A 16842-nucleotide genomic window follows, 5' to 3' on the forward strand; every position below is an offset into this window, starting at 1 on the left:
CAAGATACTTTGGTAAATAGATGTAAAAATTCCATGGCAGAGCATTTACAGGGTTAACAGCAAGAATGGTTTAGGCTGATTTAATGGTGGAAACAAAATGTATCGATGTTATTAGGAAACTTAAGCATTACATTTTATATAGAACCATTATACTTTAAAAAATGTATATTGTACAATATATGAAGAACTGGAGCAAAATTATTTCACATACACTCATGGTGAGAGCTGTAATCTAGCAGCATAAATTCCTTCTGTATTTAATGCAGCTTTCCAAACTCTTGTTCTCTTAGAAACATGACGGACATTTCACAGTCATCCAACTGGTGGGCATGCTTCGCGGAATAGCATCTGGCATGAAATACCTGTCTGACATGGGATATGTACACCGAGACTTGGCAGCTCGCAATATACTTGTCAATGGGAACCTTGTCTGCAAAGTGTCAGACTTTGGTCTTTCGAGAGTGCTGGAGGATGACCCTGAAGCTGCATACACAACAACTGTAAGTCAAACATCATCAGTAAGCAATGGTAATCATTTCATTGGGGTCTGAGTGAGAACAGTCTAAGTGCTCATTTATTATAATGTGCCTTCGACCAAGAGACTTCATGGAATATGACTTAATGTCACTGAATTCTACACCCATACAGATCTTTCATCTATCCACATGCTGATAGCTCATATTTTTTCTATATTAAGTAGAAATCTCCAGACAGATCTTTCAAATAAGATGTTACACATGTATTCATCAGCAGCAATCAGAAGTACATCAGTCTTAAACTCAGTTCATTTTTGGAGTACATCCAATTCAATAGATATGCCACCTATTCCGGATACATATGGTTGTACTGTTGTGTGTGCGCGATGCAATATCTGTACATCTGCTTCATGCTCTGCCACTCACAGTAATTGTGATGAATAGTGCTGCTCTGATATTTACCCATAGACTGGAACACCAGACAGAGACTGATCAGCAGCAACAGTGCACACTACAGGACCATTTACAATTGCATCAGTGTGCCACCTTCTATCAGATAATGTAACTGCAGGCGCTGCTAGCTCAGGACAAATGCTGGCATTTTACAGGATGAAAATTCAGTGAATGGAATCAAATAAAGTTTAAAAGGTATACAAAATGGTTGCTAAATATCCACATGAAGGATTGACTGCTGCAACTTAGCCACATTTTGATGATGGGTGTAACTTTGAGGGAGTAAATATGCATGCCTTGGACAGGGATTAGAGATTTTATGGGAATGTCAGTAAAATGAGGTTGGGTTCTGAACCTTTATATCTTGTGTGAAGGAAATAACTATTGGGATATGATACAACACAACTTGCAATGGATACAGATAGTAGTGGACCAGTGGTGTTCTGTGTACAGAGTCATTGCCTCAGATTATTGTTTCTGATGCACTCTGCATCCCCAAGCCCTCATAATTGACTAGAGATACTGGACTATGTTATATAACCTGAAGAAATAAAGTTTACATTTACACTTAACACTGGGGCAATTGATTTCTTCTTAAGCGTGAAAAGCAATTCACATGTGCAGGCATGTATGCTTAACTTTGTAATTATAACTTTTAAAAGAAAATTATTCCTGGAATATGACATTGACAGCAAAGCCAGCATCTTTTGACATCCCTGCATACTGCAAAGCACATGGTGAACCAACTTCTTGAGATCTGGCAGCTCCCTTAGTTCGTCTGTGTAAAGGAAGTATACTTGTTATACTTGATAGGATATATGTAAAATAACTTCAGTTCAGGGGTAAATGAAACATCTAGTAGCTGTTCTTATGATTTGACCAGCTCATTGCATCTATCATCTAGCACAGATCTTCCGACTTACTGTTCAAGTCCACTGTAAAAGGTCAATTTTGATGTATACTGTGATACCATAATCTCTAAACACATACTGGGCTCTAGGATTGTATCAGTTCAGGCAGTTACATCTTAAGCACAGTTAAACTCCTTTGAGAAATCTTAAAGGAGAAAATTCAGCTAAATCAAAGTGAGATTTGGCAGCCCTATGCTCTGGTTTTTTCCTGAACTTGTTTTTAATCTGGTGAATGAATTACTGCAGTGAAAAGGGTTGCAGTTCTCAGAACTCAGACACAAAGAAGATATATGATTATTGTCTGGGACTTTATCATGCAAGGAAATGTACACTTTTTTAGACTACATTCCTCATGTAAGATGCTCAGCTCATCTTTAATATTAATAAAAACACAGTTAACGCATTAGGACTTTTTTCCATCCTTGGCACATTGTCTTAAAATTGAACGCGGTAGACTACAGCTGTACATTCACACTCATGTGCTTCATGTCAACATTTACTAAGTTAGAAATTCTACAGGGGCAAATGTAACATGTTCAATAATATGACAGTCACTGTAGGTGAATCAGGAAGAACAGAAGGTCCATACACTTGAGGGATTTACTTCACCACAACATCTATACTCCATTTATCATAATCAAAAATAGTGAAAATTTTACTATAGCAGGATTTTTATTTTCCTCGTGCTGATTAGGCAAAACATCATTAATTTTTTATTCCAATGGTCATCTGAGCAATAATGTTGCAATTTGAGAAGAAACATTCATAAATTCTACAGTAAGAGTGATTGTAAGCAAATCTCATTTCTGCACAGAAGTCATCGCAACAGAACTACTCTTTTGCAACATTAAATTTTATGATAAATCAATTAAAATTACATATTTATTTGGCCTTAGTTTAATAAATCTGAGTCAACAGCTATCTATTTTTCTCAAAAATGTTTCTCAGATATTTATTTCTTTGAGAAACCCGTTTCCTTGAGAGGAGATTTACAAGGATGTTGCCAGAATTGGAGGGCGTACCTTATGAGAATAGGTTGAGTGAACTTGGCCTTTTCTCCATGGAGCGACAGAGGATGAAAGGTGACCTGATAGAGGTGTACAAGATGATGAGAGCCATTGATCGTATGAATAGCCAGAGGCTTTTTCCCAGGGCTGAAATGGCTAACATGAGGGGGCATAGTTTTAAGGTGCTTGAAAGTAGGTACAAGAGGGAAGTCAAAAGTAAGTGTATCGCACAGAGAGTGATGGGTGCATGGAATGCACTGCCAGTGATGGAGGTAGAGGTGGATTCAATAGCGTCTTTAAGGAGACTCGTAGATAGGTACATGGAGCTTAGAAAAATAGAGAGCTAGGCAGTAGGGCAATTCTAGGCAGTTTCGAGAGTAGGTCGGCACAACATTGTGGGCCCAAGAGCCTGTAACATGCTGCAGATTTCTATGTTCTATGTTCCCAGAAGTGGTTCTTAGCCTTCCTTTATATGTCTAAAATAGTCTCTGAAAACATGCATTGGAGATGTGTTGGAGGAATCCATGCCACAGCTGCAAGATGGCTGGCTGCTTCGTTAGTAGATTGCAGCATGCAGTTTTAGCAACGCTGTTGAGTGGCTCCATGTCTCATCAAGAACCTTAGTTCTATGACTAACAGACACTGTGCTACGTAGACCCTACTCATCTTATGTTGTGCTGCAGCAAGCGGCTGATTTCAATGAACATGGCCTTTCATCTTTGTACAGGGAGGGAAATCTCACTTTCTGAGCATCCCTCATGGATCTCTTCAAAGTTCAAAGTAAATTTATTCTCACATATACGTTACCATGCCATTTCCTTGTAGGCATTTACAAGAACAAATAAATGCAATAGAATTTATAAATAACTGCACATATACAAAGACCAACAAACAACCAATGTGCAAAAGAAGACAAACTGTGTAATTAGAAAAATAATGAGAATATGAATTGCAAAGAGTTCTCAAAAGTCAGTCTATAGGTTGTAAAATCAGTTCAGAGTATTGGTCATTAAAGAGGTCAGAAGCCTGATGGTCGTAGGGTACTAACTCTTCCTGAACCTGGTGGTGTTGGATCTGAGGCTTCTATAGCTACTGCATCATGATGAGCACATGGCCTGATAGATGCTGCTTTCTTGTGGCAGTGCTTCATGTAAATGTTCTCACTATACTCATGTCCTGCTGTGAGATGTTGTTCCTCTCACTCCTTCTTCATCCATCTTCCTTTTCCGGTAACTGGTCCTGCTCTCAATGCTGCCAGTACTACTGGCAAAGTTGACCTGTTAGAAATTAACTAGGAACCAAGCAACAGTAACAAGGCAGGGATGATGTGGTAGTGTAGTGGTTAGTACAACACATCACAGCACCAGCGCTCAGTGATCAGGGTTCAATTCCCACCACTCTCTGTAAGAAGTTTGTATGTTCTCCCCATGACGGATCTGTTTCTTCTGGGTGCTCCACGTTCCTCCCACTTTCCAAAGACGTATGGGTTAGAGTTAGTAAGTTTTTGGCATACTATGTTGGCACCAGATGTCTGGTACACCTGCGGACTGCCCCCAATATATCTTCGTAGTTTCGATGTTTTGATGTACATGTCACAAATAAAGCTGATCTTTAATCTGGTATCATTTCAGGAATGTTAGTGAGCTAGGGTTGGGGAGATTTTCAGAGAAACAACAGCCCTGCTGCTGGCAACACTACTGGGACTCTCCGCACAAATGCACTGATGGTGAATAGGTTAATTTTAAGCTGCACTTTCCCCTTCATGCCTCTGTAGGGGAAATGCCCGTGAACGTTTCCATAAATGGAAGCAATTACCATGCAGAGAAGCTTGAACATCAGAACAATTAGTAATTGGCACATTACTCCCTCTAGAGATCTGTAACTTTAAAGTACTCTTAAAAAAATCAAACCCTTATTGAATTACAGCAGAGCCAGTATATATTAATCTGTGAATTTGCAGTAGCACTTGATGATCGATGGTGGGATTTCCTTTCTCCTTCTGTGCCTTTGATCAGACCACATTTGGAATATTGTGAGCAATTTTGAGTCCTTTATCGAAAGAAAGGCATGCCAGGCCTGGTGAGGGTCCAGAGGAGGTTCACGAGAATGATTCCAGAAATGAAAGGTTTAACCTATGGATGTCTCCGGGCCTGTACTCAATGGAATTCAGGAGGGTGAAGGGACATCTCACAAAATCCTACCAACATACAGAGACGCAGAAATAATGGACATAGAGAGAATGTTCAAATTAGTAGGAGAGTCTAGAATCCAAAGGCACAGCATCAGGATAAAGGAATGCCCCTTCAAAACTGAGACGAGGAGGAATTTCTTTAGCTAGGTGACAGTGGTTCTCTAAAATTTGTTGCCATGGAGGCCAAGTCCCAAGGTGCAATTAAAGCAGAGATACAAGTCCTTAAATGGTAAGGGGATAAGGTTTGTGGGAAGACGGCTGGAGAATATAGGGTTGCAAAAAAAAAATCAGAAATGATTAAATGGCACAGCAGACTTGATGGACTGAATAGCTTAATTCTGCTCCTATAGTTTGAGGTCTTAAACCATTGTTCAGCCATATATGTTGAAAGAAAGAAATTAGCTGAAGCCGAAGTGATTAATACTATAATCTGCCCACTCTGCATTGTTCCAGTATTGTCCTTGCCAGTTTAGTATATAGTGTGACTAACTGTCAGAGCCTTGCAGTTTGGATATTATTTTTGAACTTTTTAGTGCCCAAGGTAACGTCCAGTAGAACCAAATGTTCCATCAGTAGTTTTTGTACTAGTAAATAGTAAATTAAAACAATTACAAGTTCTATGAAGAAATTTTTATGAAAAAATGGAGTGTAGAATTAAATATCAATGTATGTATAACAACAATATTGCATTCTTTTATTTCACATTTCAGTTTGCGTGATTTTTGTTGCCTGTTTACTTCAGATTTTCTATAAAATTGTACTAAATGCATTATGATAAACAAATTGCTAAATGCTGAAGTTATTTATAAGTGTTAGTCACTCATTGTTCCTTAGTCTGCACCAAATTTCTCCTATCAAGTGCTGAACATCTTGCTAGGCTTTGTAACAGATGGAAGAAGCAGCAAGTTTACCCTATAGAATACTAGAATATAAAAGTTCACAAGCTTGACAGATCTTAGTGACAGAACTGTCTGATTTAGAAACTAAGGCAAAGACATGGACCTCATATTTGTCTGTTATTGGGCAGGCCTCCTTCCCAGCAATACTCATGGGATTGCAGATCTATTACTCGTGTCTTGCTGTGAAAATCATACATTCATATCTACCACTGGTTGAGTTCAAAGTTCTACGTTTTGATGTGTGAACTCTAATAAGCCTTGTTGGAATCACAGCCAAAATTGAGAATGTTCTCGGGATTATTAGATTTTTGTTCATAGCCAGCTGGTATTGAATTTTGACTTATCACAATGAAGACCAGATGCTCTTCCACTGAGCCACCTGATTTCAGGCATTCACTATTTGAAGGGGTAGATTAGTATATTCGTTAAACCGCAGGAAATTGAATTTTTTCATAAATTTGTTCAACAGTACGTTGTTGAGGAAGTTATATTCAGGGGGTGAGAATGGTGTGTTCCTAGCTTGAATGCAATACAAAAAGACAAAAGAGCTTGCCTGATATGGATCTAGGATGAGATTTGACCTCAAGTAATATTAAGTAAATAACTTTAAAATATTAAAATAATATAAGTAATTTTTAAAAATCCTCATTATCATTAGGCCAGCTCTGATAATTGTAAGATGAGACTGCCCCCCAGTAAGAAAGGCTCTATCAGGAACAGAGTGGAGTTATAGAGAGCTGTTAGCTCATTGCATACCAGAATTGGGTCCTTGAACATCTTGGACTTACTTACTTGGGAGTGGATATAAATTCCAGACAGTGCAATTCATCCCAGTAATTTATTAATTTGGTGGTTATGAGCCTTCATATTTACTTAACTTGCCCACTGCACCAATTGTGCAAAACCTGATCGATCCAATTGCTATACAGGCCCATGACTGGCATAGATCCTACTTCCAAATACACAGGCTGTCCATCAGCACCAGTTCATGACAGCACAGTGACAACTGCAATCCAGGCTGGGAATTGCCACCATAGTGATCATCCTCCTAATGAAGGCATTGCATTTCATTTATCTGCAATCCATCTGATAGGTGCCAGGGATCAAATATATCAGATTAATATCAGATGACTGGGTAGAAATGGTTGCATATTTAAAACTACAGCATCATGCTAATCAGAGGACAGATGGGTTTATCTGCCTGAGCCAAGTTAGCATTCTGCTTACTGATGTGTAACTTCATTTCCACTTATTAACTATTGAGTGTTAGGGGTCCAGTCAAAGATCAGATAAGGTTTTTCACAAAGCAACCAAGATCATTGTCCTGTGCTTTCGATTTCTGCTAGAGCTTACTTGTTCACACTTTGAAATATGGAGATAAGCAGTAAACATATACAAACTAGATACTATTTCAAGAATTTTCTCAAAATGCTTCTTGCATTACTGTTCCAAGATATGGATGTTTGATCTATAAGTGAAGGAGTTCAGTGTGTTGGCAATGGTCAAGTTGGTGGCTGTGGGTCAGCAAGTACTGATATGAAGATCCCCATGGTTAATGAGTAACATCAGCAGAACTGTGCATGAAGGCTAGTGTTTCCTGTGCCCCGTCAGCGAGTTCCGTAGGTCAGTGAGACCTGAGATCAGAAGACAATGCGGGTAGGAGGTGCACGGGCTGGTGAGGTCTGGGTTTGGAGGTCCATGCAAGTCCAGAGTTCAAGGCCCAGATTTCAAAGTCCCATGACTGATGAATCTTAAGGTCAATAGGTAGAAGCCTGAAAACTACAGCATAGAAACAAGCCTTTGGCCCATCTAGTTCATGCTGACTGTTATTCTGCCTAGTCCCATCAACCTGCACCTGGATTGTAGCCTTCCACACCCTTCCCATCCATGCACCTATCCAAATTTCTCTTAAATGTTAAAAGCAAACCCCTTCTGGTGACAAGCTTCTGCTGACAGCTCGTTCCAACTCTCACCACCCTCTAAGTGAAGAAATTCCTCCTCATGTTCCCCTTAAACATTTCACTTTTCACCCTTAAACCTTAACCCTCAAGTTCTAGAGTCACCCAAACTCAGTGGAAAAGGCCTACTTACATTTACAAAATTCTGTTTGCATTTCACTGTATATTTCAAGGTCAATGCGATAAATAAATGAATCTGAATCTGTATCTTTTCAAAAATAATTACTTCTTGAGAAATTAACTGAACTAGGCCACAGTACTGCGTCTGCCCCTAATTATAGCAAAATATTATTTTGTACTCATGGTGGCAAAAGGGATTTCATTTCTGCCACTCTGTCGCTCTGTTCATTCAGATTGATGAATTGTTTTAATTAGTCCAGGCTGCCCCTGATTAGATTCCAAAAATCATTCCAGATGCAGATTACAATATTGAGAATTTTGGAACAATACTGTTTCATTGCACAGCATGCAACTTTTATAGTTTCCTTTAAACATACGATAGAATAGCATTGCACTATTTATATTCATGTTATGGTTGTCCATGAATGAAATTTATGTAAATATAATAACTAAATAATCAAATCTATTTCTTTTATGTATAAAGTATAAATACCCTGAGGTATTCACAATAGTATTTTAGCTGCAGAATAACCCGGGTATATATGCTTATGCAGCATGACCACATTTAAGCACAAAATAATCCTTTTACTCAGCCAAGCATCATTCGTCAGAGTAAAAACTAGTTAGAGCTATAGTAACGAAAACCTGCGTGAGAGAGCTCTGGTGTGATATTTATAACTCCTTTGGTGTCACACTTTGCTTTGCTTTGGGCCTGTTTTATGTAATGGATGACAAAATGCTATAATGAGCTGTGGGACTGTTTTGATATTTAAGAATTCTTTTTAGGTTTTGTTATATATAACCAAGCCCAAGAGAAGTGACACAGCAAAGATTTTTTTAAACTTTTTTTTATCTCTTCTCCCAGCATTAGAAGAAATACTCGTCATTATCTGATTTGCTAAAAGCAATTTTTGTCAAATCTCTGCTTAAATAAAGAATACGATAGATATGCTCATTAAAAAAAGCTGTTTGCCAGTTCAAATCCAATCACTGAGTAATTCTAAACAGAGACAGTTTTATTGAACTTATACAAAGTAATCAATACCAACCATAATTAACTCTGTGTACTATAGTATGTCAAAAATAGCCAGAAGCTTTAAGATGATGACAAAATAGTTCTAAGCCTACTTGCTTTGGATCTTGATTTTGAGAATTCATGCAGTGAAACTGTCCTTTCACTTCGACAATTGGTTTCAAATCAGTCATGCAGAGAAGATAAAGATCACCTCTTGCTCAGGAATGTTAAAGGTTAGGAATGAGTTGAGTTTAAGCACTCTCAATTCATCTTCCATTGGGGAGAAATCAACAGGACAAAGCTATTCTAAATTCAGCTCAGTGAATGAAATTGTGTGGGTGTCAGATGCAGGGATTTCTGAGAACATTTGACAAAGTATAGCATAAGAGAGTTCTAATAAAGATCGTGACGGATAGAATTAAGAGAGATGTAGCCACATGGATGGAGAGATGATCAGTGGACAGACACAACATATGCTTCTTACATTGGAAATACATTATTTAATTGAATACATGCTGGAGGCCACTAATATTAATACTGTTATTAATATCATCCCTAAATAAAACAGATTGAGAAACTTTATTAAAGTGCATTGATTACATTAAATTTTGATCAGGAGTATGAAGGATTATGTACAGGAAGAGGTGATCTGATTTTTTAATTCTTTAATAGATTTTATTTAGAAGAAAGATGGGGGATAAAAAACAGAAGAAAATGTGAATTTGGAAATTCATTGCTTTTTTTTGCTGAGTGTATGTGTTTATTTTGTAGTTGTGCACTTTAATGTATGTCTGAAATTCCATTGAATGCAACATTGGTTCCATCATGTTGCTGTGTTTTCAATGTTTCTTTCTGTGCTACAACAGTGATTGCATTTTAAAAGTGCTTCGCTAGCTTTGAGTTTGCCAGACATCCAAAGTTAATGAAAGGTGCATATAAACACAAGTCTTGCTTTTAGTTAGTCTTTAAATATATATAAGCTGCTGTTTGCATTGCAAGACTAAATGTAAATTAGTGCAGGAAGCAATGAATGATGAGGATTGGGACTGGGAATCCATATACAAGAAGCAGCCTATCAATGGAGAGCAAAGAATACACAGCTTTGATCTATGCTGAGGATTTCTACAATATTGTGTGTGTATTCCAGTCATTTGCAGACAGAGGATTGATGCTTATCTTAGCTTTATGATACAGTTGAAGGCTTTTCCAATCAGCATTGCTACTATTCTGTTCCTCACTCCCCCTTTCCCATCTAAATTTTCTTAATAAATAGACTAAATTGAGGTCCTTTCCTATTAATGGGGCCAATGGCAAATAAGAATGCTTTTGGAAAAATTCAAATTTAAGGCCTGTATTGTCTTCAGCTTCTCATGTGGATATTGCTATTGACCTTCTGAAAATCCAGTTTCTTATAATACTATATCACAAAAACATTAGCCACGTACAGACGTCCTGGATAATTTTGATATTGGGGATATGGTAGTCATTGTTAACACATGTGCCTTTGGAATTGTTGCACTTTAAAAATATTTGGAAGCTTCTGGTTGAGAGAAAAAATATACACTAAATGGTCACTTTATTAGGTACATCAGTACGCCTACTTGTTAATGCAAATTCATAATTAGCCAATTGTGTGGCATCAAGTCAATGCATAAAACATGCAGATATGGTCCTGGTCCACTTGTTGTTCAGGCAAAGCATAGTATAATTAACCATATTATTGTATTTCATAATTCAATTTATTTTATTTGATTGATCATGCATGAATATGGGATACTGTGATCATATCAGTGTGATTTATATATAGTGCATTTTGTGCTATCTTATTTTGATTTATAATAAGTATCCTTATGAATTCTGTATTTGTGTATATTAAATTTAATAAAAATATTGGAAAAAGAGAGAAAGGAAGAAACATCAGAATGGGGAAAGAATGCGACCTAAGTGACTTTGACCATGGAATGATCGTTGGTGCCAGAGGGGATGGTTCAAGTATCTAAGAAACCGTTGATCCCCTAGGATTTTGATGCACAACAGTATCTAGATGGTGTATCTAACAGAGAATGGTGCTATAAACAAAAACAATCCAATGAGTGCAAGTTTAGTGGGCAAAAAACCCATCTTGTTAATGAGAGAGGTTAGAGAAAAATAGCCAGACTGGTTCAAGCTGACAAGGAGGGCAACAGTAACTCAAATAACCACAAGTTACCACAGTGGTGTGCAGAAGAGCATCTCTAAATGCACAACACAGTGAGGCTTGAAGTGGATGGGCTACAGCAGCAGAAGACCACAAACATACGCGAAGTCAGTGAATTTCTTTCTGGTTGTGAGCTTCCAATGATCCTGATACGAGAGTACCAAGACTTGCTGGACACCAGCACCTTACGTTCTCTAACTGTTAATTCTCCTCTTTAATAACATTTGGAGAACTTGTTTTTTAATCCCTCTCAGATATGTGCCAGAACACAATCAGAATTGCTGGATGAACTCAGTAGGCCAGGCAGCATCAGTGGAAAAAAGTACAGTGGATGTTTCCAGCCAAAACCCTTTGGCTTGTTTTCTCCTGTTTGTGTTGACAGCATCTGCAGATTTTCTCTTGTTTGTGTATTGAAGGGTCTCAGCCCAAAAAGTTGACTCTACTTTCTTCCCTAGATGCTGTCTGGCTTACTGAGTTCCTCAAGCGTTTTGTGTGTGTTGCTCGGATTTCCATCATCCGCAGGATTTTCTCTGGTTTCAGATATGCACCACAATTCTTTTCAGTATTTGACCTTTCTCAGCCTTTTCTCTGCTTGCGTTAATCTCTTGCTGCACAAATTGGATGGACATTCACACAGCATTCTTTACGATGTTCACTCAAGGATTTATGCGTTTAAAGCTATGTCTCCTTTTCTGAAACTATTGGTCAGCCTTTGTTAGAATTCCAGTTTTGGCACAACCAGTCATTGAAAGTGAAATAAGTAACATAAGAATTGGAAATAGAGCTAGCATGTTCCAAAGCAATTGTCAGACTCCTGCATTCACAAGTGGCAATGATGTGAAGGGAAATTAATGTGAGGATGGTTAAGAATTGGAAGGGACATGCTGAAAAACGTATTTTGAGTAAGTGGTGGGGACCACACTTTAAAGGAACATATAAAATAAGGCACTTCTAACAGTTAATGTCCCTTGTTACACTGAAGTGTCACTTATTAGAATAGAACTTGACACATACCTATAACGAGAGCAGAGACAAAACTGTTACTGCTAAGTTCAAGGTACAGATTCATTCTGTGCAGTTTGTGGTGTTAGATCTTCCATCATCTCCAAGCCTAAGAGCACATTATTGTCTAGCCAGTGCCCTTAACCATTATATTGGGAAAGTCCCATTCATAGACACATAGAAGCATAGAAAACCTACAGCACAATACAGACCCTTCGGCCCACAATGCTGTGCCAAACATGTACTTTCCTTAGAAATTACCTAGGGTTACCTATAGCCCTCTATTTTTCTGAGCTCCATGTGTCTATCCAAGTCTTTTAAAAGACGCTATTGTATCCACCTCCACCACTGTTACTGGCAGCCCATTCCATGCACTCACCACTCTCTGCGCAAAAACCATCACCTCTGTACCTACTTCCAAGCACTTTAAAACTATGCTCTCTCAGGTTAGCCATTTCAACCCTGGGAAAAAGCCTCTGACTATCCACATGATCAATGCCTCTCATCATCTTATTTCACTCAACCTATTCTCATAAGGCACGCTCCCCAGTCCGGGCAACATCCTTGTAAATCTCCTCTGAACCCTTTCTATAGTTTCCACATACTTCTTGTAGTGAGGTGACCAGAACTGAGCATGGTACTCCAAGTGGTGTCTGACCAGGGTCCAATATAGCTGCAACATTACCTCTCAGCTCTTAAACTCAATCCTATGATTGATGAAGGCCAATGCACTGTATGCCTTCTTAACCACAGAGTAAACCTGCACAGCAACTTTGAGTGTCGTATGGATTCAGACCCCAAGATCCCTCTGATCCTCCACACTGCCAAGAGTCTTACCATTAATACTATATTCTGCCATTATATTTGACCTACCAAAATTAACCACTTCACACTCATCAGGATTGAACTCCATCTGCCACTTCTCAGCCCAGTTTTGCATCCTGTCAACATCCCGCTGTAACCTCTGACATTCCTCCCAACTATTCACAACACTTCCAACCTTTGTGTCATCAGCAAATGTACTAACCCATCACTCCACTTCCTCATCCAGGTCATTTATAAAAATAATGAAGAGAAGGGGTCCCAGAACACTAGAGAATATGATCAGTCTGCAACCACTCTTTGCCTTCTGTGAGCAAGCCAATTCTGGATCCACAAAGCAAGGAAGTTCCCTTGGATCCCATGCTTCCTTACTTTCTCAATAAGCCTTGCATGGGGTACCTTATCAAATGCCTTGTTGAAATCCAAATGCACTACATCTACTGCTCTACCTTCATCAATGTGTTTAGTCACATCCTCAAAAAATTCAACCCAGGCTCTTAAGGCACGATCTGCCCTTGACAAAGCCTTGCTGACTATTCCTAATCATATTATGCCTCTCCAAATGTTCATAAATCTTGCCTCTCAGGATCTTTTCCATCAACTTACCAACCATTGAAGTAAGACTCACTGGTCTATAATTTCCTGGGCTATCTCTACTCCCTTTCTTGAATAAGGGAACAACATCTGCAGCGCTCCAAATCTCCGAAACCTCTCCCATCCCCATTGATGATGCAAAGATCATTGCAAGAGGCTCAGCAATCTCCTCCCTTGCCTCCCACAGTAGCCTGGGGTACATCTTGTCTGATCCCAGTCCGATAACATCTTGTTATCCAACCTGATGCTTTCCAAAAGCTCCAGTACATTCTCTTCCTTAATGTCAAGCTTTTTCAATCCATTGTAAGTCATCACTACAATCACCAAGATCCTTTTCTATAGTGAATACTGAAGCAAAGTATTCATTAAGTACTTCTGCTATCTCCTCCGGCTCCATTCACACTTTCCCACTGTCACACTTGATTGGTCCTATTCTTTCATGTCTTATCCTCTTGACCTTCACATACTTGTAGAATGCGTTGGGCGGTTTCCTTAATCCCGCTCGCCAAGGCCTTCTCATGGTCTCTTCTGACTGTCCTAATTTCATTCTTAAACTCCTTCCTGCTAGCCTTATAATCTTCTAGATCTCTATCATTACCTAGTTTTTTTAATCTTTTGTAAGCTTTTCTTCTTGTCTAGACTTTCTACGGTCTTTGTACACCACGGTTCCTGTACCCTACCATCCTTTCCCTGTTTCATTGAAACGTATCTCTGCAGAATGCCACGCAAATATCCCCGAACATTTGCCACATTTCTGCCATACATTTCCCTGAGAACATCTGTTCTCAAATTATGCTTCCAAGTTCCTGCCTAATAGCTTCGTATTTCCCCTTACTCCAATTAAATGCTTTCCTAAATGGTCTGTTCCTATCCCTCTCCAATGCTCTGGCAAAGGAGATAGAATTGTGATCACCTATTCATGCACACCTAGCCTTTTTAATGGAAGAGGAATCAAACTCATTTGCTTATGGACTACATTTCATTCTTGGACATCTGACACAAACCTTCATTTTATGTTGATATGGTCTTTCATTGCACCCTATACAACCTTTGGAAAGCTGAGAAGTAATATAGAACATTTCATTTAAAAAATGTTGTGCCTTTATAACTGCTTAATTTTTAACATCCCTATGCCTCTTCGATCTTTGCCAGTGACTTGGATGCACCTTGCCATACCACCATCCAAGTACATGCAGGATATTGATTCTATAGATTTACATATCCTGGCAGCATTAGCTTAAATTCAAAAATTTACATAGAGTTTATTGTTTTCCTGGAGTCTTAGTCCTACTAGCTGTGAGAAGACCTCAAGCCTGACTATCAGCAATTCTCATTACCATCCCCAAGGTTGCCAGCAAACCATAGTTAGTCCTGTCTAAACTTTGCTAAGTATCGGACTTTTACAAAACTTTAGATATTGCAAGACCAAGATTTCCCAGAAACTTAATAATTGTAAAAGAAGAATGTGAATTTGTTAGTTTAATATCAAATTAGACAAAGTTATAAGCAGAATAAGAAAGTATCATGTTGAATGTGTCCTGTTTGAAAATAAAGGAATGCCATCATGAAAGAGATGAGGCAAAACCTTTTCTACCAGAAAATTACTTGGAACTCTTTACCACAAAGCGCAGTGGAAGGAAGTAAGTAAATAAATAGTTTTAAGGTTAATTTAGATATATAACTGATAATCAAAGGGTGGATGATTGCATGGGATCGATAAGAATGCAGAATTTGGACACAACCATATTAAATAGTGGAGATGGCTAGAGGGTTGGAGTAGGCTATTAATTTCATAGTTCATAAGATTATATGCTTATATCTTATTGCAAAGCTAACTCACATGTGGTTGTTTCTTAACACAGGGTGGAAAAATTCCTATTCGATGGACTGCTCCTGAAGCAATAGCCTACAGAAAGTTCTCTTCAGCAAGTGACGTATGGAGTTATGGGATTGTAATGTGGGAAGTCATGTCATATGGGGAAAGACCTTACTGGGAGATGTCCAACCAAGATGTATGTTATTTATATAGGTTAATTTTGTTATTAATTGCTTTTAATTTTTAGATTTTAAACTGCATGATATCCATAAATTGTTTTAAGGTAGAAAATTCTTCTGGACCCATACTTTCGCTATGAAACCTTTACAAAAGAGGTCAGGAATAGCAGGAGAAGTGCTTGATTAAATCAGGAGAGCATAGAGAGCTAAGGAATTAATGCAGGCAAGTGTGATTACTATTGGCAGGCAAGATCCTCGGCATAGATAAAGTGGAATAAAAACCCTGTTACTCTGTTGTGTTACCCTATGACCCTCTGTAATTATGAAAATTAATTTAGGCAGAAACTTAAACTATAATATCACTTTGAAAACTTCCTGTGTTAATTGCAGAAGTCTTCAGTAGCTTTAGTGAACATGAAAATTAGTTATAATGTTGTTCATTCTGTGATGATCCACCCCAATCATATTATCAGTCAGAGAATATGGACTGTATAAAGAAGAGTGGTGAACTGTGATGAGAATGGTAGTAGTACAGTATTTGAGGATATAGATTGTGAGATGGAATGGGCAGGCTACTGGCTGACTGAATATAATGTAAAGTAATTAGAAAGTAGAAATGACAAAATTAAAAGGAGATAGAAATAGAGGGATCTGAAGTTAGAGGTAAATAAATCAGTTGAAGTGACAGTGCAAACGTGCGTACTTTATAAGTAAAGGAATACCATACAAGAATAATAAGGTAACTATTGAAGTTTGTGAGCCTGACTTCAGTTGTAGGGAAGTTACTGGAGGGCATTCTGAGGGACAAGATCTACCATCACTTGGACGGTCAAGTCCTAATCAGGAATAGTCAGCATGATTTTTTGCATGGGATGTCATTGATTGGTTAATTGACCACTCTAAAATATCATTAGTCTGTTGGTGAATGGTAGAATCTGGAAGGGAATTGATGGAAGGTGGAGAGAACATTAAGAACAGAACCAGTGTAAATAGGTGCCTGCTGGTTGGTTGGACTGAGAGGCTGACAAGTCTTCTGGAGCATTTTGAAGAAATATTTAGGGGGATAGATGAAGATAGAACAGTGGATGTTGTCTATATGGACTATAGTAAGGCCCTTGACAAGGTCCCGCATGGCAGGATGATCTGGAAGATTAAATCGCATGAGTTTCAGGGGTAGCTAATGAGTGGTCTCAGAAATGGCT

The 16842-nt window shown here is 38.4% G+C and overlaps 1 protein-coding gene across 1 annotated transcript in view; it reads left to right on the plus strand.

The window, feature by feature from the left end:
* Positions 1–16842, plus strand: part of epha6 (eph receptor A6) — a 670497-nt gene that overhangs the window by 630626 nt on the left and 23029 nt on the right. The window contains exons 13-14 of the mRNA XM_059968217.1: positions 291–500; positions 15508–15657. Coding sequence (XP_059824200.1) covers positions 291–500; positions 15508–15657 — 360 coding nt within the window. The remainder of the gene's footprint in view (positions 1–290; positions 501–15507; positions 15658–16842) is intronic.

Source organism: Hypanus sabinus, chromosome 4, assembly GCF_030144855.1.
Source record: "Hypanus sabinus isolate sHypSab1 chromosome 4, sHypSab1.hap1, whole genome shotgun sequence".
Taxonomy (NCBI): domain Eukaryota; kingdom Metazoa; phylum Chordata; class Chondrichthyes; order Myliobatiformes; family Dasyatidae; genus Hypanus; species Hypanus sabinus.